The 19908-nt window shown below is 36.6% G+C and overlaps 1 protein-coding gene across 1 annotated transcript in view; it reads right to left on the minus strand.

The window, feature by feature from the left end:
- Positions 1-19456, minus strand: part of LOC308635082 (metabotropic glutamate receptor 1-like) — a gene marked incomplete at both ends in the record, with an annotated part of 33931 nt that extends 14475 nt beyond the window's left edge. Inside the window, one exon of the mRNA XM_081269337.1 lies at positions 18757-19456. Within this exon, the coding sequence (XP_081125463.1) occupies positions 18757-19456 (700 nt within the window). The remainder of the gene's footprint in view (positions 1-18756) is intronic.
- Between the last annotated feature and the right edge of the window lie 452 nt (positions 19457-19908).

The following is a 19908-nucleotide window of genomic DNA, read 5'->3' on the forward strand; positions in this document are numbered from 1 at the left end:
CTCCTGAACAGATCTATCTTCTCCCTTACCTGTACTGCAATTTGTAGCTGCCTTGGCCTTCCCAAACTATGATTCTGTCTTCTTAAAGTAGCAAGATGACCAAACTCTGTTTCTCTAGTTGGACAATTAGGAAATTTCTTCCAGGCAAAATGCTTGAGTGATTTTAGGGTTTACTTTGTTTATCTCCCTTCGCTTCTCTGGCATCAGGGTCATGTACTCCCTTCCAATGTCTGAACACAGACAGTTGTTTCATGTTTCATCAAGTTTTTTTTATTGTTTAGTATAGAAGGCTAAGTATGAGCCTTCTGCTCATTTTAGGAGCAGAAGACCTTTCCTAACATATTAGAAATTACTGAATATTTCCATATGTAGAGTCAGAATTGAACTGTAAGTATTTCCATGCTTTAAAATGATAGAAACTCTAGACTTCATGAAAATAAAATTATTTTTCTACAGATAAAGTTGAAATTTATACCACTGTTTTATAATTACATAAAAATACCAAATAACAGGATATTTTGAACAAATGTAAAACATTTTTCTTTTCTTACTTTACTTTTAAATAATTTTGAAACTAAAATGAAATCAAGTCTTTTTTGAAAAAATTCATAACTATCCTCAAAATAGAACATTTACATTCCCAATCATCATTTGTTTTCTAACTGATATAAATGAATGTTTCATTCTTATTTTAATTAGAATAAGTGGTATCGTAAGAGACAATACAAAATATTGTATGTTACTTCACCTACCTTTAATTTTTCTTTTCCTATTAAATTAGTACCACTAATTAGGCAAACTCAAAAGATGATAATGCTAAGCAATTTATTAACTTCAGTTTTCCTGCCCTTTTAGTGTATCCCAGCTCATTAGTCCTCCAATCAAAGGTACTGAGATAAAAGAGGCAATATTTTACCAGAAAATAATGTTAGAATATCCTTAGTTATTTTTCATTTTGATGAACTTGTTGCAACGTTTCCATTATTGCAAAATATATGGAACAATAATGTTCCTTAGACTGATCTCATATAGTACAAGTTTCATAAATTACATCATTGAAGTCATGTAATATTTGGGTTAATTTTAACATAGTCTTACATGCATGAAATTTCATTTGCTCCATTCCTGTCCCCAGTGCTTCCTCTTTCTCTCCTCTATCCCCCTTTCTAGTCTCCTTCCTCTACTCTCCTGGTCTTTCTTCTATTTCTTTTGTTTTAAAAAATGGCTGCTTCTTAGATAGACAAAAAGGTGGAATTCACTGTGGTAGATTTGTACATGTACATGGTGTTGTGTTTGGCTGGTTGAAGGTAAGAAGAAGAAATGATCAACTTCTCAACCCAGTCTCCCAACCCCAAACCCTTTTCTTGGACAGAATAATCTGAAGACACATTTAAAGGAAAAAGAAAACAGAAAAAAAAAGAGGGAAAGGAGAGAGAGGGGAAAGAACGGTTCAGAGGCCAGTGAACGCAACCTGTAGGGTTCTTTCTCTTGCTTCCCTGCCATTTTCTTTTATCTCTACTAAACCCTGTCTCCTTCACAAATATTGTTTTCTTAAGTCTGGATTCTGTTCCATCTGTGTTTTAAAAGTGGATCACTATTTATGATTTTTTTTTTTGTGAACTACTGAGCAACTAAGGCTTGGAAATTGAAATTTGCATTTGTAGGATACATGCCAGTTCACATAATGAAGGATAGCTTAGCAACATGTGGCCTTAGGATGATAAGAGCTTTGGAATGGCTCCAAGCCCAGTTTTGGCAGATTCTAGTTGAGAGAGATCAGGAGCAAGAGACTTAACCCCTCTCAGTTTCAGATCCATCATCTGTAAAATAAGGGTGGTAATGCCTGCTTCATAAAAGTTGTCTCAAGGAGTAATTGAAATGATGTAGCTAAAGCATTGGTTGCAGTGGAACAAGAACATGCTTGGTTGATGTCGGTCCTGATCTCCCTCCCTTTGCCTTCCCATCCTTTTTTTGTTCTTCACTATAACAAGCAAAAGAGCATCAGACTCCGTATATGAGACCCGTCACTCCAGACCCTTGTTATTTGCTTGCATGACATTGTCTATAAATTGCTTCCTCAGACTCTCTTGGCCTCCCTTGTCCCCTGTGCCCTTGGCCACCAGCTTCACTTCTGTGAATACCAGCTCAGTCTCTAATACTATTGTTTCTTCTTTAGACACCTTCAGTTGTCTTTCTCTCTCTGAAAGTACATGCCAGATCCCAGAGCTTCCTCCACTGGACTCACCTTCACAGAAACCCTAGCAGACCACAGGGGACACACAGGCTCTTTTCCTTCTCACTACCTCCAGAACCAGAAGAGGAAGCCAAGTAAGAAGACATGGATTTTGGCTTCCTCAGTCATTACTTGAGGGGTCAGGTGATGCAACTCCATGTGAGAATAAACTTTGACCAAAGGAAGCAGAAAATAGATACATTCATTCTTTTCCCCTCTTTTCTCCAGTAGTGTGAATAGTCTGCCCTGAGATCTCTGCAAGGCTCAGTCAGTAGTCATGCCAATGAGGCATGGTCCTTCTCAATAAGGTATTTTTTTTGGTTATTGCTTATTTGCTTATTTTTGTTTTTCCTCATTCCTTCTTGTCTTACTTCCCTTTCACTCTCACTCTTGTTTTTCTGAGACTGAATCTCCAAATAATTCATTGCATACTTTTTAGTGTTCAAGGGAACCTGCACTGAGATACTTGTGAATACATTTTCCAGGATCTCTTATCAACTGTCTTCTAAATAGGTTTGGTAAAATAGAATGGACTGATGGGAAACTGAAGAGAGAAAATAGAATTGTCTTCCACCTCAAGGAGCAGCTCAGGTAGAGGCTGTTCATTCTTCCTCTGGCCTGAGAGTGGAATGAATTTTCGCTGTTGCTCATCTCTGAGTTGCCTCAGAGTGCCTTTGAGTGTCTCCTTGAATTCTTGTTATGTGAGTAATACCAAATGATGAGCAAAATTGTTTAAAAGAGGTGGAAGTATAACCAGGACCGTTGTCCATTTTTAACTGTTTTGGAACGCCCACAGTGGCAAAATTTTGTAAGCAATGAGCTATAACATCTTTAGTTTTTTCTCCGGCATGAAGGGAGCCCATCAAAAATCTGGAAGAGGTATCAACTGTAACATGTAAATATTTTAATTTTCCAAATTCTGGCAAGTGTGTGACGTCCATCTGCCATATATGGTTAGGTATCAGTCCTCTAGGATTGACTCCAAGATTAACTTGTGGTAAAAATGTCACACAATTTTGACATTGTTTTATTATATGTCTGGATTGTTCTTTAGTTATTTTAAAACGCTTTTGTAAAGTATTAGCATTGACATGGAACCTTTTATGAAAATTTATAGCTTCTTCTGTTGTGGAGAAAATATGTATGTCATGTGTAGATTTATCTGCTAGTTCATTGCCCATACTAAGGGCTCCAGGCAATCCTGTATGTGCCCTGATATGACCTATAAAGAATGGATCTTTTCGGTCCCAGATTAGACTTTGTATAGCGGAAAACAAAGAGAAAACAGTAGAAGAAGGTGAAATCCTACCAGCATCTTCAAGGGATACTATAGCATTAACTACATACTGACTATCAGAAAATAAATTAAATACAGAATCTTTAAACATCATAAAAGCTTGTAATACTGCATTAAGCTCTACCTTTTGAACTGATTGCTTGGGTACTAAAAATGTAAAAGTTTGATCAGGAGTAACTACTGCTGCTGTACCATTGTTTGACCCATCAGTGAATATATTTGGAGCATTTATGATAGGGGTTTTTCTTGTCATTTTTGGAAAAACTACAGGATGCTTAGACCAAAAAGACAACAAAGGATTAGATGGTAAGTGATTATCAAATGAAACACTAGTTTTACACATGATTATTGCCCAAGTATTTAACTCATTAGCTAACTCATCAATTTGATCCATAGTATATGGAGTAATAATTTTATTGGGAGAAATCCCAAACACTCCCTTTGCTACTTTTATTCCTTTGAGTATTAATTGTCCTACAGCCTCAGGATATCTAGTAAGAATAGTGTTAGGAGAATAAGATAAATGTATCCACAATAATGGACCTTCCTGCCAAAATACTCCTGTAGGAATATTTTTTGTTGGTAGTACAATAAATAATAAAGGCAAACTTATATCAATTCTATCCAAATGCATATTTTCCATATACGTTTCAATGATTTTTAATGTTTTTCTTGCTTCAGGCGTTAACATGCGGGGTGAATTTGGATCTGATGGACCTTTTAGAATATCAAATAAAGGTCCTAACTCTCCTGTTGGTATGCCTAGATAAGGCCTTATCCAATTTATGTCTCCCAATAACTTTTGAAAGTCATTAAGTGATTTGAGTTGATCTACTCGTATTTGAATTTTTGGTGGACGGACCATGGTTGAGGATAATAGAACTCCTAAATAATTAATTGGAAGATTTAATTGTACTTTATCTATTGCTATCTCTAGATTGTAATTTTTCAATAAGTTTGTAAGTGTGGCATAACATTCTAGTAATGTGTTTTTATCTTTATGTGCCAATAACACATCATCCATATAGTGAAATATTTGTAGTTCAGGATTTTGATTTCTAAGTGGCTGGACAATGAAATGCAACAAATTGTGTTTATTGAGAAGTGTTTAGTTTCAAAAATACTTTCACATTGCTCATCTGGTCCTCACAGGAAACTTGGAAGAAAGGCATGACAGACTCTTTATAGATGAAGCAAGACAGACTTAAAGCAATGGGTTTTGTTGTTGTTGTTTGTTTGTTGTTGTTGTTGTTGTTGTTGTTTTTGCCATGTCCAAGGTCAGGAGCAGAGCTAAAAGAGGAGGTGAGATGAAACCTAGCCCTCCTACGCAATGCACCTCCCACTGCACATGGGCACCAAAGTCTAACAGGAAGAGAGAGTACCACAGGCCAATATTCACACAAAAGAAAAAAAGAAAACAACCTCTGAGGATTTTAGTTGACAATTATCAGAAAAGTTAAAGGTAAATAATGATATTAAGTAGATTCTACTCACAAAACAATTACTTGGATTTTTCTCTTTGCTGTGTTCCACTTTTATGAGAAAGAAACAAATAAAAATAAGCTATAAAGAATTTAGTAGAAACCAAACACTTCCAAGGTCACTGGTTCTTGGGAAATGAATAATTAGTCCACTATCTTATTTCATTTACATTTACAGTGCGAGGCAATGAGAATTGACATGAAACTCAGCCAGCTCTTAAATCACCAAACCTCTTACTAAAGCAGGGAAGGCATTTAAAACAAAAGTGTTTCTTATTTAATTCAACTGAACATTTATTGAACGTCTACGATGTGCAAAGCACTGTTCTAATTGCTGCAAATGCATCAGAAAACAAAACAAACCCAAGGTCTTCCGCTCCACGTTCTGTTGGGGAAGGGTATTCTCTTTGAAGAAGGCATTCTTGCTTCCAGAAATGTGATTAACTACAGCATCACATCCAGCAAGTATTCAGGTTACCTAAGTATTCAGGTTACCTAATACATAATTTTAAAAATCACTGGATGTAAGACATGAATAGATCAATATACTAAGTATAATTTTCTAAATTTTGAAACCACTTTCTGTCTATTTTAGGAGTGAAGAACATTGCTTTCAGATCTATAAATGACTGAAAAAATATATACAATGTACTATGCACTGTCATAGGGAGCATGTTATTAAAAGGAGGTGAGATGAAGTTTCTGTCCACACTGTGGTCCATGGACCAGCAGCATCGACACCTCCCAAGAGCCTAGTAGAAAGGCAGACCCTCAGAGGCCCACTCAGCCCCGACCAAATCAGAATATGCAATATAACAATTTCCTTGGGTGATTTGTATGCACGCTAAAGTTTAAGAAGATTCTTCTAGTGCATTTCTCTGCACCTAGAGAACCTAAAAATAACTCACTGAAAGGGAGAACATAAGCCCTTCAAAAATCAATCACTCCCTCGATATTTTTTCATTTTTTAAGAAGTAATTTCTTTTCAAGTAAGATTTTACTTTAAAAACGGCAGATCAAGGATATTACATACTGAACTTTCCTGCAGCATGTGTCAACACAGAAGAAAAATGAAATTTGCCTTTTCATGGTTTCAAATCTGGCATTTCTAGGCTTAGTAGGAAATGAAGATACCTCCCCATCCCCCCAAAAGGGAAATCATCCCCCATTTTATCAATGCTCAATGCCTTCCTCTACTCTCTGTGATTTAGCAACTACCTATTAGCAGGATAAAGAGATGTGGGGAGCTTTAGGATGTTCCATCTTATGTGAAGTTCCATTTGAAATCATGTTGCCCTGGCCCAGAGGAAAATGATGTAGAAGATAGCATCCTTGGTACTGAGCCACCTAGCACACCCAGCAAAACCAGATGCCAGACGACAAGCAATCGTAGTCAAGAAAGCATATGAGGACTCCAGGAAAAGTCAGGAAATGGGTCAAAGCCAGTTCCCTCTCCATTTACCACAAAACTGCTGCTTTACAAAGAGAAGAGAGTTTGGAACGGAGATTGTATCCATGCACAAGCCATAGTGGCTCTGCCTCCTTATGCACTTGGGAGAGTGTTTCAGCCCCACCTACACCCTGCCAAAACAGGGCAAAAAATCCAAGCACAGTCACAGAGCAGGCCCCAGAGGGCACTGAAAAAGGAGACAACAGCAATGAGCAGGAAATCCAAGCCAGGGAATTTTCATTAATCATGCTTTCAAAGAAGCATGATTTTCCTCTGTTATGTGACCAACATTCAAGGATTATTCTGTACATACTAAATACACAGGAAAGTTTTCTCCAACATTAGTATATTAAACTATGGGTGTAAGAGATCCCCCATTTCCAACTTTAGGGGAAAAAAATCTCTCAGTCTGTCATGACCATCTGCTCTATAAGATATAGAAATTTCAGTAGGGATCTTTACCTACTATAAATGGGGGTCACCTCCATTCACATATATGTTAATATTGTGCCTTCTCCCAAAATAGAGTTGAGGCTTTTATAAAAAGAGTATGAAATAATGCTTATGAAATAATGCTTTTGAAGTAAGTTGGAAGAAACCAATATCTATATACATATTCTAGAACATTTCTGGGATTGAGCATTAAATTTAGTTTTGAGCTTCCTGGTAGACAAGAAAAAAAATGGAACAATACAACACTCTCATGAGTAATTAAGATGAAACATGTCAGAGCTTCAAGAGAAAAAAATGGCTTCATGGGATCAAAACCCAAAAGGAAATTTTTTACAATAGATTTTATATAAGGGGCATTTAATAGCATGGGCAATGTCTTCAATAAAAATATGCAAAAATTATGAAGCATTATCTATATTTGCAATCACACTATGACCTTTAAGAAATAAAAAAGGGAAATATTAACATACAATTTACAAAAGACAGTTCTCCAGGGAGAATAAACAAAGTCAGGTCTGTAATATTCTAGAAACCTAATTTTATGCAGAGAGTTAATAATGAGCTTTTAGATGATACAAAGACATACTAAATATCAATTCCCTCATCTGATCTTCTGACAGGAGCTGAGTAAAGAATAATTCTAGGCTATGATATCCGGTGAAGTAACCCATGTAATTAACTGAAGAATGATTTGGGGCATGGGGCCAGCAGGTGGCCAAGTTAATGAACCATTGTAAAAGCTGAGACTCTCTTCTTGTACCGGGGGGCTGCACACCACTAGAGAGAATTTCAAAACAGTAAGAACTGACACTTCTAGGAACACGTGGTTTGCAATCTCAGTTGAGCCCTCCTAAAATCTTCTCTATTTGTGTTTGACCAGCTTCTTTTCCCTTTACACTCCCCTCATTGAACCATTGAGAAAAGGAAAGTTACAAGATGTTGTTTTCAAACCTTCTTCTCCTTCTTTCCCAAACTTAACTACATCACCACCCAGAGGAAAGGTTTCTGTTCCAGGTTTCTTGGCCCTGCCAAGATTTCTTCTTGATTCTTGATCATCTTTGCTTCATCATTTGTCTTCAAACTTCCCCTTTCTATGCAATCTGTTCCACCAGCCTTTAAAGCTGCCAAAGCCTTTCCCTTCTTTGAGAACGTTTTCACTTCTCTCTAGCCACCATTGCTTTCTCTCAACTTCACTTTCCTTCCTTTCTCAGTCGCTAGAAACAATGCTGTAAAGCAACAGCTTCCACTTCCTGGTGAACTCTGCTCCTCTCAATGGATTTATAAGTCAAGAGATTATTGAAAAAGAGGATGCTAGAAAGAAGTGGAGGCTCCATGAAATGGTCTGAATATCCCTGGATATTCACATGTTAAAGCTTAATTATATCTTGGTGGTATTAAGAGGTAGAATCTATTGATAAGTGATTAAGTTATGAGGGCTCTGCCTTTGTGACCAGATAAATGTCTCATAAAAATGTCCTTGTTGCTTTCCATCACTTCTACCACACGAGGACATTGGGTTCACCATTTTTGGAGGATTCAGCCACCAGGAGCCATCTTGAAAGCAGAGAACAGCCCTAAATGGACTTCAAACCTAATCATGGCTTCATCCTGGACTTCCTAGCCTCCAGAACAGTGAGAAATAAATGTCTGTTGATCATAAGTTACCCCGTCACAGGTATTTTATTATAGTAGCATTAAGGAACTAAGACACTACTAATCTGGACACTTCTGCAGTCCCCTCTCCCTTTCCTATCAGCTCTATTTGTCACTATTCTCTTCTTAAAACCGTCTCTTCCCTTGGCTTCCATGCTGTCTGGTTCTTCCCTGGATTTTTCTCTTTCTCTTTATCTCACTGGTCTTGGTCCTTCCCTTTTCTATATCATCTTATGCATTTTCCTGCTCCCCAAAGTTCTTCCCTTGACTTGCTTTTTTTTTTCACTCTCTATCCTCCCTCATGGCAATGTCATCAACTTTTGTGGTTTCAGTCTCACCTATTTGCTGAAAATCACAAATCTGTCTCCCTTGCCAGAAGGTCACCCTATTGAATCTCTTGACTGCATTTTTCTCATAGATACCTCACACTGAGTTTGCCCATTCTGTGCTTCCTCTTTTATTTCCTATTTAGTCCTAACAAAATAGAATCCTGGAGTCATCCTAGACTTCTCCTTCTCTTTGATTCTCAGAACCCATCAGTTTCTAAGCCCTAATTTACCTACTCCATGACTGTCAAATCCATTCTTTCTATTCCCTTCCCAATGACACTTCCTTAAGTAAACCTCTCATCATCTCTGGACCAAATTGATTAATTTAACAGGCTTTTCTACTACCATTCCCCATCCAACATGTCTTCCTGTCTTCTAGCTTTCCATTTATGCCTTTTCTTAATCTGTCCTGTCTAAATCTCTCAATGTACTCTTCGAAAATATAAATATGTTCATGGTTCCTCTACTTACAATTCTTCACAGGATCATCATGCTTATAAAATAGAGTCTGAGTTCCTTGGCTTGATAAGCATGTCCCTTCATGACCCCAGGCCCTTCCTCCAGTTACAGCTGGATCCTTCTCCACTGCCTTTCCCAGAACACATTCCTTCCAGGGCTAACAATACATACCATTCCTTGAGTAGACATTGTTTTCTAGATCAGTATTTCTCTTCATATTCACTCCTTTGCTTCCTCTTCTTATTCCTCTAATGCAGTGAACCTCAGATGTCACCTCTACCAACAAGGCCTCTCTGCACTTCCCCTCTCTTCTTTCTAGAGAAAGCTAGTCACCTTCTCTTGGTTAGCTCTGTACCTCTTACCTACATTTAGTAAACTGAGCAGTGTTCCCTGTATGGTGAACTCCTTAATAGGACTTTAGGCCATATATCTTTGCTTCTCAGTGACTATAGCAGAGGTCTGACCCAGAGAACATGCTAACTACTTTTTTTAATGAAGATAGAGATCTGAGCATAACTTTTTTTTTTTTTTACCAACACAGTAATACCTGTTGACCAAAAAGTGAAAGCAACAGATAGTGTATTTATCCAGGAAAAGGAGCATTACATGTTTATTATACATTATCTCCACTAATTCAATATCCCTATATTACCTTTGGAAGTCTATTGTAAACAGTTTCTTCTCTTTAACATATTACCAGCAATTTGCTTACTGATCTTTTTTCTCTGCTCTTTATAACATAGAAACGATAAAATGTGTTGAGAGCCACAGAGAACAAAGAAAACTGCCTCAGATTATCCAATAGCTGAGGATTATGCTGTACAAGCAAAAGATTTGCATTCAGGGCCACAGGCTGAGTGGGTGTAATTGTTATGAAGAGAGAATGAGGATGCAGACTTGTGTAGCTCAAGGCAAGAAAATAAGCAAAATGTAATTAGTTAAATCCCTAAATCCTTTGGGCCAATCCTATTCTAGACCTCTGTAATTTAACCCTAGCCACCTTTATCCAATTTTCTCATCTTTAACCATTCCATACCACCCCAGGGTCTTTATAGAGCATGAATCCCAGAAATTTCTGACCCATGTGATCTCTCCTGCTTGACCACAACTCTCATGAAAAAAAAAAGAGTCCTTCCTTTCCTATTTCATTTTAACAAGTTACTCTTTTCTGTTCTTAATTTATTTTTCTTCATTAATAGGCTGGGGTGTGGCAGATTTACAATCTCTGCAAGCTGGAGTTTTCTGTGGAATAGCCACTCTGAATTGGAAGCTTATTTTTTATAAGAAAGGAGCTTTATTACAAGATAACAACAAGCAAAGATACAGAGTTGGTCAGATGCAAAGTGGAAGCAAATCAGCTAAGAAAATGACTTGATCCAAGCTTTCCAGGAAAATGTGGAGAGCAGGTGAGTTGGGAATAATAAAAGATGAGGAGAAGAGGCTTCTGTTTTACAGAGACTTTCTGAGTTTGCAAGTTCAGAAAGCAGTTCTTAGCAATTTCAAGATGCCAGACTGTGGTCACGGTGAGCAGGTTGTTGAAGTGATGACAAAGGACACAGAGTTAAGATCTATGTACAATGAGGATAGGGATCCTTATTGCACCAATAGGTCATGCATGCATATTGCAGTCACCCAAAACTAAAGCAAGGATTGACACTGAGAGGAAGACTATCAGCTGTGAGCACAGGTTCTCAGTGACAGAGAGGAGCCTCCAAAAAGCTGTTAAATGACACAGTGAAGTTGGGAAGAATGCAGTTGGGCCAGATGGTAAGAAACTCACAGGAGGAAAATATATAAGGGCAGGTCATGTGAGTTAAAAAACAAACAAAATCCCCTTGGTTTCAAAAGTTATCTAACACAAAGCTAAATTAGTCTTAACTTTGCTACTAATGAAATATGTAGACTTGGATATGTCATGTCATTTAATTTTTTTGAACCTTACTTTTTTAATGTGTAACATGAGATGCTATACTTTTTTATGTCAGTTGATTTTTTATTTACAAAAAGTTTTAAAGCAATGATACTTTAGGAAATGGGAATTAAGTCAGAGAAATTTTTTTTCTAAATAAATTCATAACCTATAAAACTCTGAGTAAATTCTGATTAAGGTGACACTATAACATTTTAAAATAAAGTTGAAAAGTCCTATTTAGTTTGCAATTCTACATGTAGGAACCTCATATGTAAGCACTTCCACATGGACATATTTGTTTACAGGATATTCTATCCACAACTCAAATGGTTAGCCATGAGTTTTATTTTCATCTTATGTTGCTAGGATTTTGGCTCAAACATCTACACCTCATTAGTTGATTTTTTTGTACTTGCTCAATACTTATCAGCTGAGAAGACTCTATCTCCGGTGGCAGTTTAACAAAAGCAACTTAAAGGGAGGTCTGTGTAGCATCCCCTGTTCAATGAAACACTGTGTAAAGTAGAAAATATGACTATGAATACTATTCTTGTTTTATAAATAAAATTGAGATGTATATATAGTGTTTCCCAGTCTCTTGTGCATTTCTTTTGAGAAATAATTAAATGTGATTTTTTTTTTGGTAATCCATGAGCCTATGAGTACTTATATACTTCTATGTCTCTTACAACAGACTATGGGGAACCCTGAGGATAATACTACTACTAGTAATAATAATAGTAATTGTTCCCATGATTATTATTTTAATTTATGTTTCTAGTGTCCAGAAAAGTGTGTGATTCATAGTAGACACCAAGTACCCATTAATTAATTTCTTCATTAGAAAGCAAATAAATTACTTGGTAACCAGAGAATATCTTTTCCCAAAAATATTTTTCTTCAATTGCCTATTATCTGAATTATTTAGATAACAGGTATCTAAGTATTCTATCTTCAATGTGTTGGCTCTGAAGTGCATAAAACAAGATAGTCCTAAAATTGATAAATAAGGATTTCTGATCACCAAGTTTCTGGGTAAACTTATAAATTCTCCGTATAAAACATTAATTCTATGTTTGATAAAACAATGCCATCAGTTTAAGAAAGCAAATCTTCCTGTGAGACTGAAAAAAATTAAAATTATGATTTTAATGTAAGATTTAAAATGTAGACATGCATAGAGAGTAATTAAGTATAAGAAAGATGTAAATGTTTCTATATAAATTTAGAATTTAATGGTAACTCTTCCATGAATAAGACAGGGATCATTTTGACAAGTCTTTATGTCTTGCCTTGACTCTGGTTTCAGCTACAATTTCTCTAAAAATTGACAACTTTCTCCTAGTGAGATGTTGCTTACAAACTAATATCAGAATGGAATTCTTTACGAGTAGTTTTTGTTTTTTCAGGAGTTGTAGATATACCAAACTATTCTCTCCTCAACTCTGGTTCCCCAGATCCTGTCACTTTCCTAGAGAGTACGCTGAAAATACAGCTTCAATTAATCCTTTTAATATGACAATACTGTAGTCCCTACCCATAGAGTTATCAGAAATCAATAAACCAGTCATTGTACAATTAACTCCATTGTTCAGAGAAAAGTTTCAGTGCTCAAAAGAAGACTGCCAACTGCCCAGGCACAAGATAGGAACATAAAATAGATGCTGCCGCCACCACCTGTCCTAAGCCTGCCAGCTCCTTATAAAACTGGCTCCAAGACAAATATAGTCAGAGCACAAAGATATGACAGAAGAATCAAGAAGAGTTCAAGTTTTCCCAAAATATCAGAAGTGTATCTTTACCACATTGTTGTTATTCACTAAATATTAATTAATAACTTAGAAAATTGGTCTGATAAGTCTAGCCAACATAGGAGAAAAGAGAAAAAAAATTAATCTGGGTCCATTCTGAGTAGAATAAATGATTACATTTTTAAATTATGCTAGCACAATGTAAGAATTTATGCTCATGATCTATTAAATTACCACTTTATTTAAAAAGAAGTTAAGAAACTACATAATATAGTTTGCAAAACTCACCTGGTAAAATATTTTAAATGTAAAAGTTGAGGTTTAAAAAGACGAATTCTCAAGCATAAAATATATTGATAAACCAGCTGGAGAATCAAAACTAAACCTTGTTCTCATTATATTGAAAATATTAAATACAAGTGTGTATTGTTTATACCAAAAGAATCATAGGTTTGAATACCATACATCAAAAGACTGTTAACTACACCAAAATTCACCTGGTCAGCCTGGCTGGCAAATATTTTCTCTTCTCCCTCCTAACTTTTTGCTAAAAAGTATTCATTTGGAGTACTTTCTATACTTTCTATACTTTCCAACTATCCTAATAGATAGTAGTACCTAGAATTCTACAATAACTGAAGTTTTAATAGTTGATTTTCCCCCTTCCCATCAAATGGATCTCCCTACACATTTCAAAAAGAATTCCCTTCTATTATCTTTGAATCAAGTCAAACCTGCTTGAGCATCTTTTTTAAAACCCATACTCTTTGGCACATGCTTCAAGATTCTACATTATTATCCTACATATTCCATCTTTATGGAATCACAGAATATCACAGCCTACTTCTGTCTTTATTATTAGTTGCTGGCCTGGACTTCCCATTCCAGTAAATAGATCTGCTTATTTTTCCCTCTAGGGAGACACTTTCAATACTGCTACAAATGTTTACAATCCATGTAACCAAATAAAACACTAATCAAAATTTTCTTGCCTCTAGTTTTTCTCAAGATAACTAAATCACCAATATTTTCTTTTAATACTTCTTAAGCATAACTCATATTTTTAAAGTCTATATTGCCAATGATTAGATTTTACTTGTTTTATGTGTTCAAACTGCACTTTTAGTGTAAAATACTTAATAACTGATAGTAAGTTTTAAAATTTGTGACAGAGTTTTATATAGTAAATGTTCAAGGTGAGTTGAACATCCACTGTACTAGCTTTTCATTTAAACTATTTAGAGTTATTGGTGTATCTACAAGGTGGTGGGATATACAGTGGAAAAGCATACTGTCAAAATAGTTCATAGCAGGACAAGTGGCCACTGAAGGAAGCTAGAATCCTAAGGACACAAAGTAGGAATTCTAAGATAAATTCATCAAAATTCTAGAATCTACTAATAAGCTAAAAAGGCAGACTTAAGCTAATAATTTTACCTTTAAAAGAAAAATATCACATTTCTACCATTTGATATAGTAGCACTAATAATAGTGATAATAATAACTGTGCAAGGATAAAGGAAAGAAGATATGACTTAATAGAGGCACATACTGTTTAGAAGACTTTGGTTTAATAATGTATCTACGGTCTAGTTAAAGTTAGCTATCATGGTGAAGGAACCAGAACCAAGGATATATGAGAGAATAAACTGATGAGGTGTAGTATAAGAAAGAGAGAACTCATTGAAAACAAATATCGCATGACAGAAGAGTTTGCATTCTTTGAGATGATACCCAGGGGTTGATGGGAAATTGGAGGAAATGTCAGGGAGTCAGTTTATGGTATAAAGAAGAACAAACTGAGAGATTCTGCTTTGGAATTTAACTCAAAAATTTTCCCCACTCTCATTAGAAATCCTAATCGAATCATAACCTTGGAGCATGGATAAGGTTGTAATAGTGGAGTTTTAAGCACCTAAATTGGTTGGCCTAAATAAACTTTCAAGACAATTCTATTCCTTATAATATGAAAAAATAGAGCAATTCATTAAGATAACTTCCTGTGAAATAGGTTGCAGCCAAGAAAATAAAGGTATAGAGAAAATTACTGTAAGTAGACAAGAACTATAACAATAGGTATAAAAATATTATATGTAATTGCATTATCTAAAATAATCTTTTTATCCTTGCACAGTACTTATGACTTATGAGGACTTTCCTCTGATGCCATAAGAATTTTAACTTTAGTTTTATATGAAATAGTAAAAAAGTTGCTAAAAGAAAAAGATCCGACTTTGAAAAGAAGTCAAAAAAGGACAATTTTAAATAATATATAAGCAAATGCCCCCAAAATATTATCCCACAATGAAAATCAAACCAAACAAAAAGTGAATATTTCTATCAGGAAAGCAGCACCATTAAACCTTTGTCATATCGTTGCCTGACTGCTGGCCTAAGACATATGAAGAGAAAAATGCTTAAAACAAAATGAAAATATCCCCCCCCCCAATTTTTTTTAACTTTTTTAAACTACAAATTCAAAGGACATTCTTCATTGCACTTGCTCAATGCTTTAAATTTAACCAAATAAAATTATTTTAGGTATTGTTTTAAACTTAATTTTGGGTGGGAGCAATCTTAATTTCATCAGAAGAATGGAATAATGTGTCCTTGGCCGAGATATTCTCAGTAGAGGCTATTTTTGTACTCTATGTTTAGCATATTTAAAGATACACATTCCAGGTGAGCAGCTCATTCCAAAGTGCATTTGAATTTTTCAAGTGAAGCTCTATTGCTTCAATGCTCCTCTGCCTCCTTGACAGATCTTTCTCAACATTTCTTTCAGGAAGCAATCATGAACAATTTCTGGAAAGTCTATTGCAGGTAACTTCACACGCACTGATTCTCTCTTCTGTCAAGTAAACTGGTCGTGTTGTTATGACCAGACAACAATTGCAGCACAAATGATATGATAGAGCATTGAAAACAATGTGAAATAATATAAAAACTAAATTCTTCTGGATAAAAATTTAAAAACAGAAAATACCTCAAAGCTTACTTCAATGTACAATAAAGTAATAAAGGAATATTTTAAAATGAGGTCATTCAAAGACTAGATGCCTTATCAATGATTGCAAAGTCACCCAGATTAACTATAGAAGTGAAGGCCACAGTAGTGTAGTCTTTTTTTGATATTTACTGTATTGGGTTAATTTCTAACTTAAGAAATGGTGGCAACAAATTAATGAGGCAATGGCCGATTTGGAAAGGAGAAGTGAAGGTCACTGGAGGTCCCAAGATTTTTAAGCTCCAAATTGCCAATATTCAGACAAATAGGCTTCCTTGCTGAATAGTGCCCATATGGTAAGAACAACCCTGATAATGTGGACTTAGCTGCTATTTACAGGAAACCGTCACCATTACATGACCCCATCAGTCTGAAGGCAGGGAAATTACTAAGTGATCCAAGAAAGTGCCCATAGGCCAATACACAATGCATCTCTGAGAAGCAGAGGGCAGAGCCTTAGGAAAAATACATTTTTAGTTGGAGCTTACACCAAGAGCTTAGACAAAATTTCTTTTTGGATAGCAGAAAATAAAAGCAATTCTGTTTTCACAAATGTTATGTCTAATGAAAAGAGAAATTAATTTCCTTTAAGAAGAAACAAGACAGCATATATAAATGGCTAAGTGAATAGTTGTAATCTCCTGTAATAAAATCACTTGATTGGAATATGTGAAGATACCATCTCTGCAATACAGTTACAGTCAGAAAGCAGAGGGGAAATAAAGTAGTCCAAAGTAATACACAGGTAAAGTTATCAGTCATTCCTCAACAAAATTAGAAAATAGAAGTCCAATTAATTTTCCAAAAACATAATTCTATTCTCAGAAAGCAAACTCCATTAGCAATTATTTTTACCAAAGTAATACTATTGGGAAATAGATATAAGAAAAGTGAATCTTTCTTCTACACCCTTCCTTCCTCAAAATATCTTATATAAAATATGGAAAATAAAAATCAGTATAAAGTGATAAAACATTACTTCTTCCTGAAGAAATAATAATATCAATAATCAACTGCCTAGCTCAATGGAGGGAAAATTATTAAATATGTCAATAAACAACATTCAACCTGGATTTTGTCATTCCTTTTGGAGAGATCTCTCCAGTGCTGATATTTCACACATTTTTAACTTATACTTTCAAAATGTTCCATCTAAGCACTAGAGGAAACTATATTAAACATTAAAGTGTAGGAAATTAACATTAAAATGTGAGGATTTAACTTCTGGACTTAAATTTGTGTCTTAAAAAAGTAATGAGTCTGTGTTCAAAAAGAAGGATGCAGTTCATAATTTAAAATCAAGATACAGAAACAAGAATTATATATTAGAAGTGACAATATTGTAGCAGAAAGTTTTTTTCAAAAGAATATTCTGAAATTAAAATTGTATAATTCTATATCATTTTTGTTTGTTCTGAAAACAATGCCTTTTATAAATTAAAGCATCTTTACTCATTCCCTATGATCATATAACTATTTTACTAAGAATGCTTCCTAATCTTTATAATCAGACCTCACACAAGTAACTAAATTTTTTGTAAATATTTTGAAAAGTGAAGCCATGTCTATGGGCTTTCTTTCTTTCTTTTGATTTTAAGAAATATGAATGCAACAATACCCTCAAAATTCTCTTCTTCATGCCAGCATTTATACATGTGGATTATCCTAGATGTCAATTTAGTGCCAGGGCCTCAGTTTCCTTATAAACCTACTAGGGAAGTTAAGAATAGATGAGCTCAAAAGTCTCATCTTTATCCAAAAATTTAAGTAGGCTAAGATGAAGAGAGTAAAGAAAATCTTTAAGCAAGAAATTCTTTGAGAATTCATGTGTACAACACATGGGGGAAAAAAATTAAAGCTTTTAACCTCAGGTCAATCTGATTCATTCTTAAAAGGCATTTTAAACCTGACATCTGCTATCCTTTTATTGGTAATTTATAATTGATCTAACATTAAATTTGAAGAGCAAAGTCATTGTGATGATGGGGGGGGGACTAGAAACCAAGGCTCAAATCCAAGAAGTTTTCAGTGTCATCTGTCATAAAACAAGATAATTATTGGGGAAGTGAGGAAATGTGTATTTCTAGCATTTACAGCAAGGAATAAATGGTTTGAATTATTTACAATTTCTTTGTATCTGAGTTATCCCAGAATTGGAGATAAATTTCCAATGCCCTGAGGGAGATGGCTGCATTAATCCCACATTCTCAGCGACATTTTGGATTCTAATATGGGATGAGAGAGGACAAAGGAAACACCATCTGACTGCTGAAGACAAGGTAAAGCTCTCAAATTAACATCCAGAGACAGCGATTTCTTTTGATTAACCATTCACTCAGGATTAGCCAGCCTATTGAACTTGAATAATCATAACCAGTCACTGAAGGGTAATCTAACACCTTGGGCCAATAAGCCTGCCAAACAAAAACTTAGAATATGAGGAGAAACCATTGTGTAAGACTAAACTCTACAGCTGGACACCCTGCACGGAGACTCTGATATTTTTTTATGCTCCTCCTATCCCCAGTAACACCATGAGATGCGGTTTGCTTACGTTATAATTACGAGGGAATGAGGATGAAAAGCAATGCCTGGGTGGGCGTGTACTAAGAAGGGTAAAGTCTGTTCCCCACAGTGCTAGAAATAAACAGGGACGATACTATGATCCCAGGAGCATATCATGCAATACCTTGGTTTTCTCTGTACTTTTCTTTCCCAATATAATGCCTACCTTCCGTGTGGACGGCAGAAACATAGGTCCAATTGTAACGCTTGACTATGTCAAGCATCGCCCTTGCCTGCAAAGTGTCAGAAGGGACAACCCTCAGGAAGTATTTGTACAAAGTTTTGTCACTCAGGTCTATGCTTGTGGCAGAATAGGCGATCTGGGGAATGTCGAACAGCTGGAGCAGGTTCTGGACTTGAATGGCTACTGAGCTGGAACCCGGGCCGATCACTCCAGCAATAGGCTTTTTAGTCCTGCCTGGGGGGAGGGTCTGGCCGTCAGGCAGGCACCGGTTGAGCCCATCCTTCTCGTCTCGAATGGAAATCAGAGAGTCCCTGATGAACTCGATGCTTTGTTCCAGAGCCACGGAAGAGTGCCAGCAGGAGTCCCTGATCTCACTGCCCAGGGTGATGTTGGGCAGGAGGACGGGGTCCGCGTTGATCTTATCCAATGTGTGGAACATGGCCTCCACCCTCTGGATGCCATACTGCTCCCTAATCTCCCCACACTTCCTTTTGGGCACCTTCTCAGCGGGGGGCTGGTGATGGACTGAAAAGAGGGCTCCAATAATGACATCTCCGTCCATTCTGGCCACAGAGCGCTGCGATGAGGCTCCCGCCAGCAACACTTGTCTGCCGGGGTTCTTGGGGAGAAGGAACATCTCCAAAAAGATCGCTGGGAAGAAAACCAAGAGGAGCCGGACCATGGTGGTGAGGACGCGGTACACCGCCGGCCAGCAGCGTTCCCACGCTGGTCCCGCCTGCAGGCTCTGGGAGCGCACCACTGAGACGCCAGACGCTGCCTCTCGCGGCTTGGTCCCCCTCGCCAACACTGCTGGTCCAACGCCTTGGCCGCCTCCTCCACCTCCTCTTTCCCCTCCACCTCCTCTTCCTGGTCCTCCACGACCGCCCCCACACCCTGCAGGCGTTTTTAGAGGGAATTCAAGTCCCCGTCCTTCACCGGTGCATCAAGGTAAATTGATCAAGGGTACAAGTGGGAGTCCTGTTGGCGGCGGTGAACTGGATGCTGCTGGTAAAAGAGGGGGGGGGGAATTCAAATCCTGGTCATCGGAGGACATGTGTTTAAACTCTGGGGTTAGTGATGCTAGTTGTTGCCCCGTCCATTTCATTTCAGCACATCCTGATAGCAGCTGCAGGG

The sequence above is a fragment of the Spermophilus citellus genome, assembly GCF_964194105.1.
Source record: "Spermophilus citellus genome assembly, chromosome: 16".
Classification (NCBI taxonomy): Eukaryota; Metazoa; Chordata; class Mammalia; order Rodentia; family Sciuridae; genus Spermophilus; species Spermophilus citellus.